The following is an 18,540-nucleotide window of genomic DNA, read 5'->3' on the forward strand; positions in this document are numbered from 1 at the left end:
CTGGGCTGCAGCTGCCCTGGAGGGAACAGGGTCTGGCTAGGCTGGGAGAGGCACCGATGGCTGGGCAGCAGGTCCTGAGCAGGGAGCCCCTGCGGAGACGCCCCCAGAGCAGGGGCCCTGGGAAGTGGGGCTGAACTTGCAGAGAACCACAGAGTGTGGGGGCCTGAGTCTGGGCTCTCCAAGTGGGGTTCAATCGAAAGGCTGCTCCAAGCAGGGGTTGGTCCAACCTCAGGGGCTCATCCACCCACCTGGAGCTGTTTGGGGTGGCTGAGGGGTGCCCAGGAGGGATAGCTCACAGTAGGGAGTGGGCTGCCAACAGAGATACTTCCAGGAAGCAGCAGCCCCCTCCCTACTGCAGGCTGGAGGTGCCTGGATCAGACCCCACCGGGCTCCCTCCACCACTCCCAGGACGTCCATGGAGACCTCACACCACAGAGGCCACCCCCGAGACAGAGGTGACCTTGTTGTCCTCAGCCCAGGGCTGGAGGTTCTGCAGGGCGTAGAGGGAGGAGTTGTGCATGCAGAGCGGGTCCTGGGGCAGCGGCTGGCTCAGGCTCTTCTGGAAAGCCTCCTGCTGCAGGTGCAGCATCAGGCGGTTGGCCTGCTGGCGCTCGGCCTCACGCTCCTCCGCCGTCTGCCGCCTGTGCCACACACGGCCCCTCAGCACCCATCCTCTGCCCATGCCCGAGAGCACCCCAGCACACTGCTGGCACCACTGTGTGTGCCAGGGCAGCGTGGCCCCACATCCTCCCACCACAGCCCATCCTGCTTACCAAGGCACTGCTGTATGCCAAGGTATCAATGCCCCACAACCCTGTACCTCTCAGTGCTGCCATGTGCCCGGGTGGCACTGCCACACAGCCTCTGTCCCACAGTCCCATCCCCTCTGGCACCACTGTGTTCCAGCCTGGCAGCACCCTGCAGCCCTGTCCCGCTGCTGGCACCACTATGTGCCAGTACAGCAATGCCTCACAACCCCACCTCTCTTGGCACCCCCATGTGCTGAGGTCGCAATGCTCCACAGCCTCTCCCCCACAGAGCCCTGTCCATCACTTGGCATCACTGTGCACTGATCTGGCAGTGTCTGGCAGCCCTGTCCCACTGCCAGCACCACTGTGTGCCAGCGTGGCACAGTCCCACAGCCTCATCCCTCTCTTGATGCTGATGTGGCAGTGCCCAGTAGCCCCTGCCTGCTGCCCATCCTGCTGCTGGCATCACTGTGTGCCAGTGTGGCACTGCTCCACAGCTCCAGCCCAGCAGATCCATCACTCCCTTGGCACCACCGTTGCTCACACAGCTGGGCACAGGGATGCCACGAGGATGGGCACCCGATTGCACCCCAGCCCAGCCTCTCCCAGGAGGCAGAGCTGTGGTGAGGGGAGGCTGCTTTAAAGGAGCCAGGGTGTGGGAACAGTGGAGGCTGCGGCGAGGCTGGCCCCATTACCTCCACTTGGTGCGGCGGTTCTGGAACCAGGTCTTGACCTGGGCGTCCGTCATCTTGAGGGCCTTGGCCAGGGTGGCTCTCTCAGCCGAGGCCAGGTACTTCTGGCGGTGGAAGCGCTTCTCCAGCTCGCAGATCTGCACCCGGCTGAAGGACGTGCGCGGCTTCTTGCGCTTGGGCGGCGTGCGGTTCTGGTAGGGGTGCCCGATGCGCCGGGTCGCCGTGAAGGGCGACAGCGCCGCTGCGGGCAGAGTGGGGGTGAGGGGCGGCCGAGGGCGTCACGGGCAGAGCACCCAGCCCAGCGCTGCTGCCGCACGGGTAGAAGTGGGCATAGCCCGAGGGGAGGCTCAGATGCTCCGGGTCGTGGGGACAGGGAACTCCCGGGGGGTGATGGGGATGGGAAGCTTCAGGGGCTCAGTAAGAATGAGGAGCTCTCCAGGGGCCATGGGCAAAAGGAGCACTGGGGGGGACACCAGCAATGCCTAGCAGAGAGGAGGTGAGTAGGACATCCTGCATTGTCGTCCCCCAACTCTCCCAGTCCAGGGACAGGGACACACCAGGCAACTCTAGGCATGGCAGAAGAGCCAATGCCCACCCCACAGACACAGCCACATCAGTCCCCCAGCCCAGTGGACAGTGACCAGGGCTGGTGGGGCAGGTTGGAACACCCAGTCCAAGGGCTGGTGCAGTGCCAGTGAGGCTTTTGGCAGCACAAACCAACCCTTCCCCACATTAAGCCCTGACACAGCCCCATATGAGCCTCCCTGGTGCTGCCAGGCTCCCCAGCCCACCCGGGGAGGGGATGAGACCCCAGAAGCATTCAAGGAAGTGGCCAACATCTCACTCGGCACACCGGCAGCATACAAGGGATGGAGGCCAGGGCAGGGGCTGGCCTTGCACAGCCAGGCTGTGAGCCAGGGACAGCAAGGTCTGTGTGCCACATCCAGCTCCGGACACAGCAGCAGGCTGGAACCACCAGCAGCGTCAGGGAGGCGAAGGGGTGTGGAGGAAGGCAAGAGCTCGACCAAGCACAGCACCCAGCTCCCACTCGCCTCCCGCTCTGCCAGGCCTGTGGCTGAACCGTCACCACTGGCACCGTGCAGGAAGGGCTGCAAATGGCTAGGCCATGAGGCCATAATGGCGGCAGCATAGGGCAGACCCCGTAAGAGCCTCAGGAACTCCTGGCACACAGCAGACCCTCCCTCCTGCCCGCGCCCAGGCGGGAGGCCAGGCTGACTGCCAAAGGAGGCGAATGCGATTGATGCAGGTGGAGCCGCACAGCCAGGGGGGACAGAGGCTCTCAAGCCCCCTCCCCATGCGGGGCGGCCCCTCGCTAGGAACAGATGCTGACAGCCTACAGACCACCCCAAGGCCACAGTGCTGAGTGATGGCCACGGCTGGGAGACCCCGTGCCGGGGAGGGCCCTCCCCATCCACCCCACTGCTGGCGCCAGGCAGGAGACGGGGACGTCACCTGCCGCCCCTGCGCGGGTGCGGTGCTTCGTCACCGCCGGCATGCCAGGGTGGGCCGGGAGGTGAACATGGCTCTGCTGGTGACGGGGCTGGGCTCCCACTGCCCCTGGGCAGTCCCCGTGCACAGTCCCAGCAGCCCCCATAAGCAATGCTTGGTGCTCAGCCCCCAGCTCCGTGCAGCCCCCGGCCTCATCCCCACATGGAGCTGCACACTGCAGACGTGGCAGTGCCGCCATCTTGGAAAGGAGCTGAGCCGAGCTGAGCCAGGCCAGAGCCCCCCAGCGCTCATCTGTGCCTGACATGCATTCCCCACCCTCAGCACCCTGCACCTTCTGCTCTGGGGTGCAGTGACCACCATCCTCACCTCAGCACTGGCTGCTCCAATGGCCCCACCAGCAGCACTGGAACCCTTCACCGCCTCCCCAACACCTGCATCACCACCCACCCCCCCCAGCATGCACCCACCCCCAGCTTCTACCACAGCACAGGTACCGTGTCCTGTGCTCATCCTTGCACATGGGGTTTCCAAGTCTCATCCTTCAGTGTCCCACAACCAGGCCCCACAGGCACCCCATCTGACCCTGTCTCCTGGGACAGAGGCACTGGCTCCCCACACCCATCTAGGTTTTGCATCCCACTCCCATCACAGCTACCACCCCCACCCCACGCCCTGCTCTAGGCAGAGCACGCACCCCGCAGCCCCAGGAGCTTCCCATCACGGGTGTCCTTGGGCCCGGGGATGCGACTGGACATGAAGCAGACAGAACCTGAGGCTAAAGCATGGCTGGACTCCTTGCTGGCCGGAGCAAGACCTCAGCCAGACCCCCGGCCGGAGCCTCCGGGAGCCGGAGCGGGACCGCGACAGAGCTGTCAGTACCTGTGCCAGCCCCGAGCCACTCTCCACGGGCCGCGACGGTGGCCGCTTCCCGCGGCAGTGGAAGTCCGGACCGGGGCTCGGCAGCGACCGGCGCAGAGGAGCAGGGCGGGGACCCCGCGCTGCGGGAGCCGAAAAGCGGTCGGTCTCCGCCAGCCCCGGCCGGCCCGCTCCAGCTCCGACCCCGTTTTGCTCCTGCCTCGCCGCGCCGACAGGAACCGTCGGAGCCACCAGAGACGTCGGTAGCCGTCAGTAGCGATCGGAAGCCCGTCTCGCTCACCTGAGAGACGGTCCTTGGCGATGCGGCGCGTCGTCTCCATCCAGGGGAAGGTGAGCCCCGAGAGACCGGGCACCGGCGGAGGCGCGGCGGGAGGAGCGGCGGGAGCAGGCCGGTGCGCCGGGACGCGGATGACCCCGGCGGGCGGTGCGGCGGGAGCGGGGGTCACGTTGACGCTCACGTTCATGCTCATGTTGAGGTTGTAAGAACCGAGCGAGCAAGCGGGACCGTAGCCGCCGCCGTAGAGTCCGTAGTCGGACTCCCCCGACGCTCGGGCCGATACCGGGGGCTCGGCACCGCCGAGGATTTGGTCGATGCCAAAGCTGATGGGCTCGTGGTGCGGGGGTCCCTGCCCGCCGCCCTCCCGACCCAGTACCGCAGCCTCCATCGCCCGGACAAGCTCAAAGCCGCTGCCGGGGCGCGGGCATGGCCAGGGGGCGGCGGGGGGCGGCTGCGGGCGGCAGCGGTGGCGGTGGCGGGCGGCAGCGGGCGGGGGCGGGAGCAGAGGCAGCTGGTGTAGGGTGCCCGATGTGGTCCCAGAGGGGCCGGGACAGGGTCCGGGGCTGTGGCCGGGCTCGGGGCATGGCCCGCGTCTGCTGGCGGCCCCGGCGCGGGAGCGCGGGTGCGCGGCGGGCCCCGGTGGCGAATGCTTTTCTGCCCCGCTCCATCTGGACCTGCCAAAATCCCGGCCGCCCGCTCCCTGATTGGCGGCCGCCACCCGTGATTGACAGACCCGCGCCCCCCGAGGGCGGGAGCTCGCGCATCCCGGGGCCACGCCCCGACACCGGGCACCCCTCCCCCCCCAGCTCCGCCACCGCCCGGCCCTGTTGAGGCACTCGCACCGGATCCCGGGACAGACGGGCCCGTCGAGCTCCGAGTGCGCGGAGTCCCGTCTGCCCCCGGGGCGCTCCCTGGCTCCGCCGCACTCGGGTCCCGTTCCCCGCCGGACGGCTCGCAGCAACGAAGCAGCGACGCGGGGACCACCGAAACCGCCGCCGCGATACCGGACAGCACTCCGCCCTCCGTTGAAGTCTCTGGTGGCGTCGGGGCGCCCGGCGGGGCCCTACTCCCGTCCTCCCGGGCGCACCGATAACAGGGAGTACGAACCAGCCCCGTGCCTGGGCGAGCAGTTCCCCAGAGCCGCCGCTGTCCGGAAGCACCGAGCCCAACCCCGCCGATCCCGCCAACTGCTGAGCTAATGGACCTCGCGGCCCCGGAGCCACCGCTCCCGAGGCTCAGAAAATATGCCACTCCCGGTGGTACCAACCCCGCTTTCCCCGACCTTCCGTTCCCACGACATTGACCGCCGTTACCAGTAGCCGGGACCTGCGCTCCTGGGGACACCGTTACCGGGGCTCGGACACACCCGTCGTTCCCGGTGTTACGAACCTTACTTCCTTTGACCTGCCGCTGCCGGTATCACATACCCGGTTCCCAGGAGCCCGCCGTTTCGAAGTAGCGATGTAACATACATTCATAGACATTCGCTCCGGCCTTCCGTTCCCGGGCCGGGGCTCTCGTTTCCCCCGGACCCGCCATTCTCGGTAGAGCCGACCCCATTTTCTGCGAAGCCGCCGTTCCTGAGTGATAAACCCCGGTCTCCCCTCCCCGCTGTTCCCGGTGTGCAAGGGTTCGTTCCCTTGTCCCGCTGATCCCGGGTGATAGATCCCGCCGTTCCTGGGGCACGGATCCTGGTCCCCCGTCCCTGCCGTTCCTGAGACATGGATCCCTGTTCCACTGAGACCGCTGTCCCGAGTGACGGACCTCGGTCCCTCCTCGCCGCTCCCGGTAGCACGGAGCCCAGCCCAGTCTTGTAGGGACGCTCATACCTGATTCACGGGAGAGGGCCCGGCCGCTGCCCCACCAAGGGATCGGGGCTGGGGTGCGACAGTGCCACCCGGGGCGGCAACAGCCACTACAGGTCGGCACGGGCCGGGCACGGCCTCCTGGCGACTATCGCAACAGCCGCACTGCTCGCAATGGGTCCGGCCCGTGGGGCGGCAAATCGGTCCCGGCGGCTACCGGGGCTGGGGGTTGCAGCTCCCGGGCGGGCAGAGGGTCACGGCTTCGGGGCAGGGGCCGGCAGGGAGGGGGCGACCGCCCGGTCACCCTGGCGCCACCGGTCTGGGGCAAATGACATTACCGGGGCCTGCGCCTGTAAATCACGGCGGCACCGGGAGCTGCAGCTGCCTCACCCGTGGGGCATTGCACGCACCGGAGGCACTGGGGGCACTGGGCGGACCAGCTGCAGTGTGGAGTGACGGTCCCCGCACACACAGCTCCTCCGGGGAGTCGGTCATGGGCACCGGACCTGTACAGGGGCACGGTTGCTGGACGGCATGGGGTGACGATGTGACTCTGATGCTGTGCCAAGCCGACTGTGCCATGCCGGGAGCTTGCCCCTCCCTGGAGTCCTGTGCCAGGGTGGGAGTCTCCATGTGCCTCAGCACAAGCTGTGCCAAGCTGAGCCCCGGACATTTCCCAGTGCTTCCTGCTCATAGCCTGGCAGGTGCCAGGAAAAACCTGCCCGGTGCTCCTGCTTCACAAGGGAGGCTGTGGCTGCCCAAACTGGAAAAGCCACCGGATCGGGGCTTGCCATGGCGGGGGGCTTGCCGTGGTCCCAGGGGGCACAGCTGTCACGGGTGCTCTCGCCGCACCAGCACTACCGCGGCAACTGGCATGGCACTAGCACCATCACCAACACCAGTGCTGCTAGCAACCCTGCCGGCGCCTGCCCGGGCCCGGCGCGGTGGCGGTGGCCGGGAGGAAATGCCGGGTTCAGGGGGAGGGAGGCGGCATCAGGTTAATTAAACCTGGAACAGAGGCAGATGTTTGCCGTGCCCAGGGGCTGGAATGCTGCCGGTCCCGGGAGATGGATTGAGGGGCAGGTGATGGGCCCGGGGGCGACACGGGCTCACTCGGCGCCTGCCTGCCCCACGGTCCACCCCGTGCCCACGGGAGTCTGCTGAGTGAGTGCTCAGACCGACCCCCGCCCAAGGCGGGATCCCAGCACTGAATACTCACACCCCAAAGGCTATCAGGGAAAGGCTGAGGGTGCCCGGGGAACGGGTGAGCACTGTGCCACCCTGGCTGTGGGTGCAGGGAGCTACTCTTTAAGGACCTCTTGCTGTCATCTCATTGTGGCTCTGGCCCTGTCTGCCCTCAGCCCACTAGAGATCCCTTGCCTGTCCTGGGATCCTCAAAGGCACTAAGAAGCCTGAGGTGGGGGCGACAGATAGCGTCCGGGGGGGGTGGGGGGAGGGGAGCAGGTGACAGGTAGTACCCTGGCCCCTAGCTCCCCGTAGCTCTGTCCCCAGCCTGGCACCATGTGGGCAGCAAGACCTCAGGCACCTACACCCACACACTGAGGGGTCTGGGACCACACAGTGCCCCAGGTCAAAACCACTCCCCATTCCTCAGCCAGAATGTGCACTGCCACAGCCCCTGGTGTGTGGCCCCCTGCCCTGCACCCGATTGTCTCTGTGGGATGCAGAGGACATGTTCCCATGGCAGTGGGGTAGTGTGACCTGGCACCTGGGTGTCAGGGAGGTCTGGAACATGGCAGAAGAAGGGGTGTTTGCTCAATTCCAGGTCAGCCTTCAGTCACGGCGCTCTACCTGTGGCCAGCATGGCACTGGGCCCTGCCACTACTGGAGCTGCACTGGCTCCTTCAAGGGCCAGCAGCCAGAGATGCATGCCAGCATCCAACTGCTACATCCCTCACACTATCCTAAGGACCCCTGACCATCAGCACAGCCAGCCTGGGAGGCAGCAAGATGGGCACGCCAGGTTCTGACCCCCACCCTGCTCCACAGTGGGGGGTCCCATCAGTGTCACTGCTGACCTGGGAGGCAATGGTGTGAGTACACCGCCGTCTGCCCTGCCCCACTCCACAAGGGGTGTCTCTTGGGTGGCACTTACCATCCCTTCAGCCACCCTGAGAGGTGCCTGGGGTCCTCCAGTCCCCTCGTCACCAGTCTCTCACCGAGTCTCTCACTCCGGGGCTGCCATTTGCAGCAAGCACTGCTGCAGGGCTGCATGATGCCACATCCCAGCATGTCAGACATGCCAGCATCCTTGTTCCACACTGGCACTCCTGCTGGGCTCAGGTGCTGCTGCCGGGGCAGGGGTCATTCAAAAGGGTCGCTGTTTGCCCCTCACCACCGGCAGCTGCCTCCCCGCGCACCGGCCAGCGCACGGCAATTAAGTGTCGAAGGCCTGGAAGGGCCCCACGTTACCACCGGCGAGATGCTGCCAAGCGCCCGCTCCCGCCCGCTCCCCCCAGTAATCTCATTACCGCTGGACGTCCCCTTCTTCCTCCCGCTTCCCCCCAAACCCGCTGGCAAACTGTAGGGACAGTCAGCTCCTCTCTGGCTGCTGGGTTAATTCTGGGCTAATTAGATGAAGCCAGCCCAGATTGGATTACTTTAGCCTGCATTTGGTCCTCCAGTCCTTGGCTTGCGGCTCCCGGGGGAGCTGCTGGCGCCTCCTGCCTCAATCAGACACTTCTTAACCGCATGAAACACTCCCGGTGCCCCCCGCGCCCGCCCCGGGGTGGGCGCCGGCACCCGGCCGGGGTGCGCGGGGTGAGGCGGGTGGCAGCCGGCGGGCACGATCCCGGACGCGACCCACCGTGAGGGACGAGACGGGGACGGAATGAGGCCGCCGGGGCAGTACCGCGCATGGCGAGAAACCACCGCCGCAGCCGGACCGCCGGCTACCGGGGCCCCGACGGACGTCACCGTGGCCGTCGGCGTCTGCGCAACGTCCTCAGGGAGGAGCTGGATGCAACGGGGACACGCGGGTGGCTGCAGGGTGAAGCTGGCCCCGAGCTGCTGATGGGGTGGCTTCCCGATGGGCGTCCCCGGGCTGCAGCCCCCCGAGGTGGGGGATAGCGGAGCAGGAGGTTCGGACAGTCCTCCTGTCCCAGTGGGTGCTCGGAGCCCGGGCTGGGGTCGCGGCGTGAGGGTCTCCCTGCAAATCTACCCCTGGGCTGGAAACAGGGGACAGAGTGGCACTAATTTCCCTGGGCTCAGTGCCAGAGCAGGGTGCCATGCTCCCCTCTGCCCTGGCCCAGCGGGGCCGGTGTCGGTGTATGGAAGCCACGGCCAGGCAAACTGGAATTCCTTCCTGCGCTCTGCTGGGTGGTCGTACGGGTGCCCGCACCCCCATCCACATTGCCTCCTCATGCTGGGCAGGGGCCTGCTGTAGGGTCCCGTCCTATGAGGGGCTGTGGGGGCCGCTGCTGCCCGTCCCCGCGGGCCGGGGTGTCAGCAGGTGCCAGCGGCTGTGGCTGCCGCGGTGCCGCTGACAGAAACCGTCGCTCAGAACCTCGTTATCAAAGGCCGAGGGCAAGTAATCGCATTCTGCAAATCCAATCAGGTGCATTAGGCAGGAGTTGAGTCCATAACCGCCCAGTTCCGCCCCCCCGCGGCCCCCTGCCCGCCTTGCCCGGCCTTGGCACCTGCTGGCACCGACCTGCCGTGGTCCTGCCGCTCTGGAGAAGGGCCAGCACCCAGCCTGTGGGGCCGGAGTGGGGCTGGGACAGCGGCTCCGGCCATGGCGAGGCGACACCAGGACAGGAGCCCAGCACTGGCGGGGTCGGAACGCTGCTGCCCTGCACCCACCGCAGTCATGAGTGTGTCCGACCTCAGCCCCGGCCCCGCGTGGCCCTGCCGTGGGGCTCGGCCGGGAAAACATCCCGGCAGGCGCTTACCAGAAGGAGCCGCCCAGGCCCCGCGCAGCGGAAATGGAGCTGAATATTTGAGCAGGTCTCTGCTAAAAGCCGCGGGCTGCCCGGCCCCGGAGCCGCGTTGAGGCCGGGGGAAGAGCCGGCTGCCGCCCGGGCATCAATTATTCACGGGGAGATGAAGCTGCGCGGCCTCACGTGTGCCAGCCTGATGAGCACGGCCCCAGGAACAAGGGCTGCCGGGCGCTCCGGCACTGTCGGGGAGCATGGGTGGGCATCCTGCTCTGGCGCTGAGGAACTCCCAGCCAGAGTTCAGGCAGTGCCAGAGCCACCCCGCAGACCCCACACCTCACCCAGCCCGAGGGTTTGCACTGCTGGTGTCAGGCTCTTGTGAGTGTGGGGGGCACACAGGAGATGTCAGCACAGAGGACTGTGGGTGGTGAGGTGGGGGGACCTGCTGCTGCCTGCATTGGGCCTGTGCATGAAGGGGGGTGTGAAGAGGGTGCTTGCAGCATGAGAAGCCCTCTGCCATCATTCGTGGATTCTGTAGGAATCTGCACCAGCCAAGGGTTACTGGTGGAGGAGCTAGCCAGCACATCCCCATCCCTGCCCTGGTGCCCCTTCACCAGGGGTCGGCCCTTCCTTCCTGGCAGAGACATCACTACAATGACCAGCCCATCCTGGTGCCCTAGGCCAAGGATAGGGCCACACAGTCAGTAAGGTGTGGTGCTGGTGCCCCTGCAAGGCCAGTGCTGGGTGGGGGGTGTAGTGCCATTTCCAAGTTCGCTAATGGTGCTGGGCACGGTACTGGGTGCAGTACTGGTGCCGCTGCAGTGCCAGTGCTGGGTGTGGTGCCGGGCTCGGTGCCAGCGCCGGGTGCGGTGCCGGTGGTGAGCGCCGCCTTCCTGCCCCAGGGCTGCTGGCCCGGCTGTGACCCCCGCCGCCTGCTGCAGACCCCTCGGCCGCCCCTCCCAGGAACAGCTCCGGGCAGGTACAGACGGGGCCGGACCCTCCCCGGCGAGGGGTCACCTCGGCCCCTGCCTCGTTCCTTCCTCCTTCCCGGCGGGGACAGGCCTGGGGGCGGGCGAGTCGAATGCCGCGGTCACACCGAGGTGGGGGGGCTGGATCCGCCCGCCCCTACCCGCGGGCGGCTCGGCACCGGGGAGGGTCCTGCAGCTCCCGGTGCGTTCCTTTCCCTGCACTCAGGACTGAGAGTGCTGGGGCTCGGCCACGCGCTGCACTCAGCCTCCGGCAGAGGACAGGGACAGAGGGGACACACTGCGGCGACACAATGGATAACGCTGAGGCTCAACTGGTGCTCGCTGTACTTTATAGGACCAGGCTGAACAAATCCAGTCGGTCATGGGGAGCCAAGACACACTGCGGTCAGTGAGGTGACTGAGGTGACAGGGGCTGGGAAACAGATGCTCTGACCAGGACAAGCTGAGATGATTTGGACCAGTATTAGGATCAGGACCAGGAGGACCTGAGCTCAGATGAGCTGAGCAACCCCAGGACCAGGACAAGGACCACGACTGGGACCTGAACCAGGAGGACCTGAGCTGACTGGGACTGGGACAAGGACTAGGACCAGGATCTGGCTCCATGGAGGAGCACTCAAGCCAAGAGGATGGCTGCAGCCAGCTGGTTGCCAGGGAAGCTGGTGGTGGCAGGGACAATGCCAGGCCACCCACGGGCCACATCGCCACTGCTCCCAGCTGCACCGGAGGCACCCTGGCCCTGTATGCTCAACTGAGGGGAACAGAGGTCACAGCCCTGGCACAGCTGGGCTGGAGCCCCCCGTCATGGAATCACAGAATAGGTTAGGTTGGAAAAGTCGAAGCATATCAGATCTGCCTCCACCCAGCTGAGCCCCAGCCATGGTAGCCAGCGTGGTACTGGTGCCAGTGCCGGTACCAGAGCAGGGCTGGCAGCATGGCTGCGTGTGAAGGAGCTCCATAACAGGGCTTTGCCTGGGCCAGGGAAGGTGGCATCATATGGGCTCTGCCGGTGTTTAATCGCTTATGAGAGCCCACCGGGAGCACAGGGTGGTGAAAGCGGAGAGCGGGGTGATACGGCATGGACGTCAGCCCCAGTCCGGGGGTCCCAGCATTTTCCCGGGGGTTCGGTGTGGCACTCCCCACCCGCTCCCAACCCCCCGCTCAGCCTGGGGGTCCCGGTGTAGCAGCCTGCTCCCCAACCCGCCCGACCCGGTGTCCCAGGGGTGCCGCAGCCTGGCCCGCCGGCTGCCCTCGCCGCCTCCCCAGACGACACTTGTTGCTGGGATTGGAGCAATAACCGCGGCCATAACGAGCCATTACGGCCCTTAACGGGCTCTGCTTTGCATTAGCGGGGCCGCTCCTTCCCCTCCAGAGCCCTGATCCAATCACCTCCATTAGCGTGGCTCCAGGCTCCGCCGCTGCGCCGGGGAGCTCGACCCGCCGGCACCCGGCAGCCCCCGACGCAGTCCCCCGGCACTCGGCACCCCCTGATGTTGTAGCCCCAGACCCGTCGGCACCCTGGCACTCAGCACCCCTGGCACCTGGAATCCTCGGCACCCCCTGATTCGCCAGCACCCGGGCACCCAGCTCCCTGGCACTCCCCAAAGCGCCAGAACCCCCCGGCACCCAGCAAGCTGTCACCCAAGCACCCTGGAACTGCCCGAACCATCAGTCCCCTGGCACCTCTCGACCCCTATCCAGCACCCCGACACCTGGCAGCCCCCGATCTGATACCCCTCGATCCACCAGTGCCAGCAGCAGCTCCGACACCGCTGACCCCAGCCCGAGCCTCCACTCCCGCCTCCCGCACAGCCCTCGCACCCCGGTCCCCACCACCTGCCGTTCCCCTAGCTCGGAGACCTGCACCCCGAGCCCCCTACATCCTCCACCCAGCCACTTCCATCTCCCACCCCGCAAAGCAGCCCCTGCCCCCCTCTCACCAGTACCAGCCCCGCAGTCTCCAGTACAGCCCCGGACCCACTGTGTCGCCCCAGCCCCCCGCTACCCCCGCAGTGTCTCCCCGCACCCTCCGCTGCCCCAGCCGGCCCTGCACGGCGTGGGGGCATGGCGAGGGCACGGCCCCACGGAGCCCACGGGGATCAGCGCCCCCGGACAGCCCTGCCGAGCCCTCGCAGAGGGGAGCCCTGCCGGGGACAGCGAGGCTTTGGGACCGGTGCCACCGGGACAGCGGGGTACTGCGAGGGGCCTGCGAGGGGCGGGACGGGCCCACAGGGCCAGCGGAGCCACAGGGGGCGGTGGCAGGGAGGGGCCGGTCCGGGACCACCGGGGGGCCCTGCAGAGTCCGCGCTCCGCCGCAACCCCGCGGTGCTCCGCTGCCCTCTCGTGGCGGCCCGCGGCACAGCGCGTGTGCCTCTCCCACCGGCAGCAGCCGCTGCCCGTCAGAGGAAGCGCTCGCCGCTATTGGCCAGCACAGTCTGGGGGGGGGGGGGGGGGCGGTGGAACAGCTGTGCCCAGGGGGGGCCCGTGGGAGGCAGGCGGTGACCGCTAGGTCACGGCCGAGGAGGTCGAGGACCCCTTGTCGTGGTTCTGGAATCTCCCTGTGGGGCGGGGTGAGGCCGCGGCATGGCGGCCAAGGTCAGCACCGGGGCCAGCGCCTCTTCGCGGGGCCGCGCTCCCCGCAGCGCCCAGCAGGGGGCGGCCACGCCGCGCGCCGGCCCGTCCACTCCCATCCTTCCCCGCGGCGCGCGGTGCCCGGCGGGAGCCGTAGTCGCGGCGCGGACGGCCAGGAACGGCGGCCCCGCCCCGAACCCGGAAGTGAGCGTGGAGGCGGAGGAGGTTCTAAGATGGCGTCGCCTCCTCAGGGGGGCCCGATGGCGATCGCCATGCGGCTGCGGAACCAGCTCCAGGCCGTCTACAAGATGGACCCGCTCCGGAACGAGGCGAGCGGCGGCGGGCGGCGGCGGGCGGCGGCACCGGGGCGGCGCATGCGTGGGCGGAAGAAGCCGCCGCGCGCCGCCAGGGGGGCGAGGGGGGACGCGCAAGCGTCGCGCGGACGCTCCGCGCATGTGCCGGGACCGGCCCACGCCGCGGGAGGCGGGGCCAAGGGAGCGGGGCGGGGCGAATGCTACGGGGGCGGAGTCAGGCACTGGGGTGTGGCGCAGGTGGGTCAGGACCTGCCCTGTCCGGTGCCCTGCGTGCGGCTGAGTTGGGCTCTGGGGCTGGGCAGGGCTCCGTGAGGCTGGGCTCTGGGGTGAGGCTGGGCTCTCTGGGGTGAGGCTGGGCTCTGGGGGGTTCTGCTGAGCTCTGGGGTTCTGCTGGGCTCTCTGGGGTGAGGCTGGGCTCTCTGGGGTGAGGCTGGGCTCTCTGGGGGGTTCTGCTGAGCTCTGGGGTTCTGCTGGGCTCTCTGGGATGAGGCTGGGCTCTGGGGTTCTGCTGGGCTCTGGGGTTCTGCTGGGCTTTTTGGGGCTTAGGGCCATGGGGCTGAGTTGGGCAGTGTAGGGCTGGGTTGGCTGACTCTGAGGTCACTCTGTTGCACTGGTCTCTGTGGGGCTGTGTAGGGCTGGGCAGGGCTCTGTGGGACTGGGCTCTCTGGACTTGTGTTGAGTTCTTTGAGGCTGGGCTGGGCTCTCTGGGGCTGTAGGGTCCAGGCAGCCCCATCCCTGCAGATCCCTCACGGTTGGGAGAGGCCATCGCCAGCCCTGTCCCTTCATTCTGTCACAGTGGCAGCTCCACAGAGGTCCCTGAGGCCAGACTACGTCATGAGGCCATGGGCAAGCTGGGACCCAGAGTGTGGCAGGGCACAGGGCAAGGCCAGATCCCCTTGCACCACCCTGGGGAACCCTCCATCAGTGTTGGGTGGGGAGCTACCCCCAGACCTATGTTCCCCCTGCTATGCTGCCCCTGGGGATTCCTGCTGACGGTGGGGTGGGCAGGAGCTGCTGCAGAGGGTGCGAGCCTGGGGTGTGCAGGGTGCCCGGCAGGGTGCCAGCCTGGCAGGCAGGGAGTGGGTGACGGTGAGGCATCTGAGCAGGAGGAAGTGAAAGTGAAGATGAAGGAGCTGAATGAGCACATCGTGTGCTGCCTGTGCGCCGGCTACTTCATCGACGCCACCACCATCACTGAGTGCCTGCACACATGTGAGTCCCAGCAGGGGGGTGGTGGCAGCCCTGGAGTCCTGGGGGTCCCACCAGGCTGGGGATGGCAGAGCCCACTGCCCCGGGAACTGCGGCTTCGGCCCAAAGGGCCCGGGGTAACGTTTCCCCCAGAGAGCAGGAGGTGCTGGGGGGTGGGGCTGTGTCACCGCCCCGGCCTCCCTGACACCCACTCCCTCTGGCTGCAGTCTGCAAGAGCTGCATCGTCAAGTACCTGCAGACCAGCAAGTACTGCCCCATGTGCAACACCAAGATCCACGAGACTCAGCCGCTGCTCAACCTCAAGCTGGACCGAGTCATGCAGGACATCGTCTACAAGCTGGTGCCTGGCCTGCAGGAGAGTGAGTGTCCTTAGCATGGGGTGGGGGAGCAGGGCCTGGTGGCACCAGTGTCCTGTGGAGCCATGTGGGGAGGAGCTGGGAGAGTCACAAGGAAGTTGCCCCTCGCTGCAAGAAGGACATTGGGGTGCTGGGGCATGCCTAAAGAAGGGCAGCCATGCCTAAAGGACAAGTCTGGTGAGGAGCAGCTGAGAGAATTGGGCTTGTTCAGCCTGGAGAAAAGGAGCCTGAGGGAAGACCTTCTGGCTCTCTACAACTCCCTGAAAAGAGGTTGGAGCCAGGTGGGGGTTGGTCTCTTCTCCCAAGGAACAAGTGATAGGACAAGAGGGAACAGCCTCAAGTGTACCAGGGGAGGCTTAGGTTGGACATGAGGAACAATTTCTTCCCCTAGAGGGTTGTCAAGCCCTGGCCAAGGCTGCCCAGGGCAGTGGTAGTGTCCTCATCCTTGGAGGGTTTACAAAGCTGTGTAGATGTGGTGCTGAGGGCCATGATTCAGTGGTGCCCTGGCAGTGCTGGGCTAAGGGTTGGACTTAATGATCTTAAAGGTCTGTTCCAACCAAAACAATTCCATGATTCTAAGATCTGGACATTTTGAGGGGACACTTCCTTATTGGGTGGGGGAGACTGTCCATGGGTCAGGGCTGTCAAAACACTGCTGACTGTGTCTGTAGCAGCTGCTGGAGCCTGACTGGGTTGGTGGGGACAAGACCTGTGTGACCAGGGCTGCCTCCAGCCGTGTCAGGGAGGCCAGGCACTGTGTGACATCACTGTGACCTGTTGGGGAGTGCTGGGAGTGGGTGCAAAGCAGTGCACAGGGAGGGCTCCAAAGTAGCCTCTGTCACTGAGGATGGGGCAGCACTGGGGACATCTCTGTGGAAGTGTCACCCCTAGAGGGTCTGGGCCAGAGTGGGAGGGGGCACAGTGAACACCCAGTGTGGGCCATGGACCCCCACAGTGGGGAGGGGAAAGTGAAGAAAGATATGGGAGGTGACAGAGACAGGGGTGGGGACAGGGTCCCTGGGCTCACAGCAGGGGTGTGGTGTAGACCCCCAGCGCAGGCAAATGTTTGGGGGGAGGGTGAGATCTGTGTGCCTTGTGCCATCTGCCAAGCCAAGGGTAGGAGCAATAGGGTGGGCTGAGGGCAGCCCAGGGACCACCAGCTCTGGGTGCCGTGATGGGGGGAGCTGTGAGACGAGACAGGGTCCCTGAGCAGCTCCTGCTTCTCACCTGCAGGTGAAGAGAAGAGGATCCGGGAGTTCTACCAATCTCGTGGCCTCGACCGGGTGACACAGCCCAGCAGCGAGGGTGGGCACGCCTGGGGCGGCCGGCGGGGGGCACCGCGGGACTGGGGGTAACCAGCTGGAGGGAGAGAGGAGTCAGATCCAGGGTTGAGGGTCTCCAGGAGCCATCTGGAGCGGTGCTGGTGGGGCAGGGGTGGGCTGACTCCTGCCTTCCCATCTTCCCAGACACAGTTGGGGGCGACCCCATGGGGCTCCCCTACAGCACCTTCGACCACTCCCGGGCACACTACTTCCGCTACGACGAGCACGTCTCGCTCTGCCTGGAGAAGCAGAGGTGAGTGCCAGGCCCTGCCAGCCCTGTGGGATGCCAGCGTTGCCAATAACCCTTGGGGGTCCAGGGCAGCACCAGGAGTTCTGCTCAGGGCATTGCAGCATCCTGTACTCCTAACACTGTGTTCCTGGGAGAAGGGGGACCCAGCTGAGCTGGGGGGTCTCTCACTCCACCCCCCCGGAGCTGCTGCAGCTGTGCCCAGCAGCTGCCAGTGATGGTAGGTGTCACAGCAGGGGCTGGACTGATGCCTGCCGGCTCTGACAGCAGTCAATACACAGCAGCCCTGGGGCTGGGACCAATCGATGGCTGCCTCAGCCTTTGTCACCTAGCTGTCACCAGCTCTGTGTGTGTGTGGTGGGCAGGCAGGGGGCACCTCTGCACCAGGCTGTGCCCAGCAAGGTGCTCAGTGGGCAGCCCCCCACACCAGAGCTGTCCGGCTGCCCCTTCTTTCCCCTCTGCAGCTCCAGCAAGGACAAGAGCAAGGCCGTGCTGCAGGTGAGTTGGGGTCCGTGGGCTGCCAGCCCCCTGGCTCTGCCCACAGCCTGCGTTGCCGGGGAGGGGTCCCCAGCAGCGTGGGCAGGGGGCAGCTGGGGCCTCGCGCTGGTCCCGCAGGGCCGTGGTGCCTGCAACCCCTGCCCCTGCTCTGCCCCTTGCAGCAGAAGTACGTGAGGTGCTCCGTGCGGGCGCAGATCCGGCACCTGCGGAGGGTCCTGTGCCACCGGCTGGGGCTGCCCCTGCAGCACGTGAGTGTGGGGGCTGGGGGTGTGCCCGGGTGGGCATCCTGTGCCCCCCGGCTCAGCATCCCCCATCCGCAGGTGCAGATCCTGTTCAACAACGAGCCCCTCCCCGATCACATGACGATGAAGCAGCTCTGGCTATCACGGTGGTTTGGCAAGGTGGGCATCAGCCGGTGGGGTGGGCACCTGCTGCGGCCCCTCCCAGGCTGGGGGTGCTCAGCAGGGTCTGTCCAGGGGGGGTTCCTACTGAGGAGTACCTGCAGGAGTGGGGAGCCGGCGGTTTGAGGCTGGTTCACGCCATCTGCCGATGCAGTGCCTGGGACACCCACCGCTGGCTCAGTGTCCCCATGTGGGGTGGGGACAGAGCCCAGATGGGGTTGGACAAGTTCATGGCACAGCCTGGGGGACTCCCCTGCAGGGAAAGGTTGCTTCTGCTCACCCAAGGGCTTGGGAGGGGAGGTATTGAGGGGGCCTGTGAGGGGGTGAGGGTAAGGGGTACAGGGTGTCTGACTTCCCTTTATTTGCCCCGCAGCCTGCACCGCTCCTGCTGCACTACAGCATCAAGGACAAGAGGAGGTAGGGGCTGGGGGCGGGTGCTGCCCCCCCAGCCCCTGGAGCACCGCCCTGCTCCTGTGCACCTCATCCCCCTCCCCCTAACTTAATGTCCCTTGCCCTGCTCAAGTTTATTTTTTGAATAAAACTCTGGAAAATCCCTGCAGTGGGTTCCTGCTGGGGCTGGGCTTGTTCCTGGGGACTCCCAGGTGCGTGGCTGAAGGCTGTGCTGAGCACCCCCCCTCAGCCACAAAGCATCTCCAGGAGCAGGGCTGTAGTCTGGGGGGTGCAGCTGTAGGGTTTTGGGGGATGAGGAGATGCACACAGGGGCTGCACGTGGGGTGCAGTGCTGGGGGGAATCCTGGGGGCAGGACTGGGTGCACTAGGGATGTAGAGGGGGGCAGTGCTGGGGAGTGTAGGGCTGGGCTAGGAAGGGTTGGAGAGGGTTGGAGAGGGTGTGGTGCTGGGGAGGGGG

At 66.6% G+C, this 18,540-nt stretch overlaps 2 protein-coding genes across 4 annotated transcripts; one reads left to right on the forward strand and one right to left on the reverse strand.

The window, feature by feature from the left end:
* Positions 1-376: 376 nt before the first annotated feature.
* TLX2 (T cell leukemia homeobox 2) lies at positions 377-4,535 on the reverse strand. Its single transcript, XM_068149336.1, has 3 exons — positions 4,068-4,535; positions 1,445-1,682; positions 377-641 (listed from the first exon to the last, which is right to left on the reverse strand). Exons 1-3 carry the CDS (start codon positions 4,450-4,452, stop codon positions 425-427), a joined length of 840 nt encoding a protein of 279 aa, XP_068005437.1. The 5' UTR covers positions 4,453-4,535; the 3' UTR covers positions 377-424.
* Positions 4,536-13,492: 8,957 nt separating this feature from the next.
* Positions 13,493-18,225, forward strand: PCGF1 (polycomb group ring finger 1). Of its 3 annotated transcripts, none has more exons than XM_068149335.1 (9): positions 13,493-13,654; positions 14,746-14,851; positions 15,055-15,207; positions 16,438-16,509; positions 16,671-16,779; positions 17,238-17,271; positions 17,433-17,519; positions 17,592-17,672; positions 18,046-18,225. In XM_068149335.1, the coding sequence occupies exons 1-9, from the start codon at positions 13,559-13,561 to the stop codon at positions 18,091-18,093; spliced, it is 786 nt and encodes a 261-aa protein (XP_068005436.1). In that variant the 5' UTR covers positions 13,493-13,558; the 3' UTR covers positions 18,094-18,225. The 3 variants fall into 3 exon arrangements, with proteins under 3 accessions (XP_068005436.1, XP_068005434.1, XP_068005435.1); XM_068149333.1 differs by having other exon boundaries at positions 13,499-13,654; positions 16,438-16,555; XM_068149334.1 differs by lacking the exon at positions 13,493-13,654 and adding an exon at positions 13,682-13,876.
* Positions 18,226-18,540: the final 315 nt, after the last annotated feature.

Source organism: Melanerpes formicivorus, unplaced genomic scaffold, assembly GCF_026170545.1.
Source record: "Melanerpes formicivorus ecotype bairdi unplaced genomic scaffold, bMelFor1.0.p_v2 SCAF_18, whole genome shotgun sequence".
In the NCBI taxonomy this organism is placed as follows: Eukaryota; Metazoa; Chordata; class Aves; order Piciformes; family Picidae; genus Melanerpes; species Melanerpes formicivorus.

Coding starts and splice junctions, on each gene's coding strand:
- TLX2 (XM_068149336.1), bottom strand. CDS start 4,452: ATGGAGGCTGCGGTACTGGGTCGGGAGGGCGGCGGGCAGGGACCCCCG. Junction 1,683..4,067: donor CGCCAAGGACCGTCTCTCAG/GTGAGCGAGACG, acceptor CTCTGCCCGCAG/CGGCGCTGTCGCCCTTCACG. Junction 642..1,444: donor AACCGCCGCACCAAGTGGAG/GTAATGGGGCCA, acceptor TGTGTGGCACAG/GCGGCAGACGGCGGAGGAGC.
- PCGF1 (XM_068149333.1), top strand. CDS start 13,559: ATGGCGTCGCCTCCTCAGGGGGGCCCGATGGCGATCGCCATGCGGCTG. Junction 13,655..14,745: donor TGGACCCGCTCCGGAACGAG/GCGAGCGGCGGC, acceptor GCATCTGAGCAG/GAGGAAGTGAAAGTGAAGAT. Junction 14,852..15,054: donor CACTGAGTGCCTGCACACAT/GTGAGTCCCAGC, acceptor CTCTGGCTGCAG/TCTGCAAGAGCTGCATCGTC.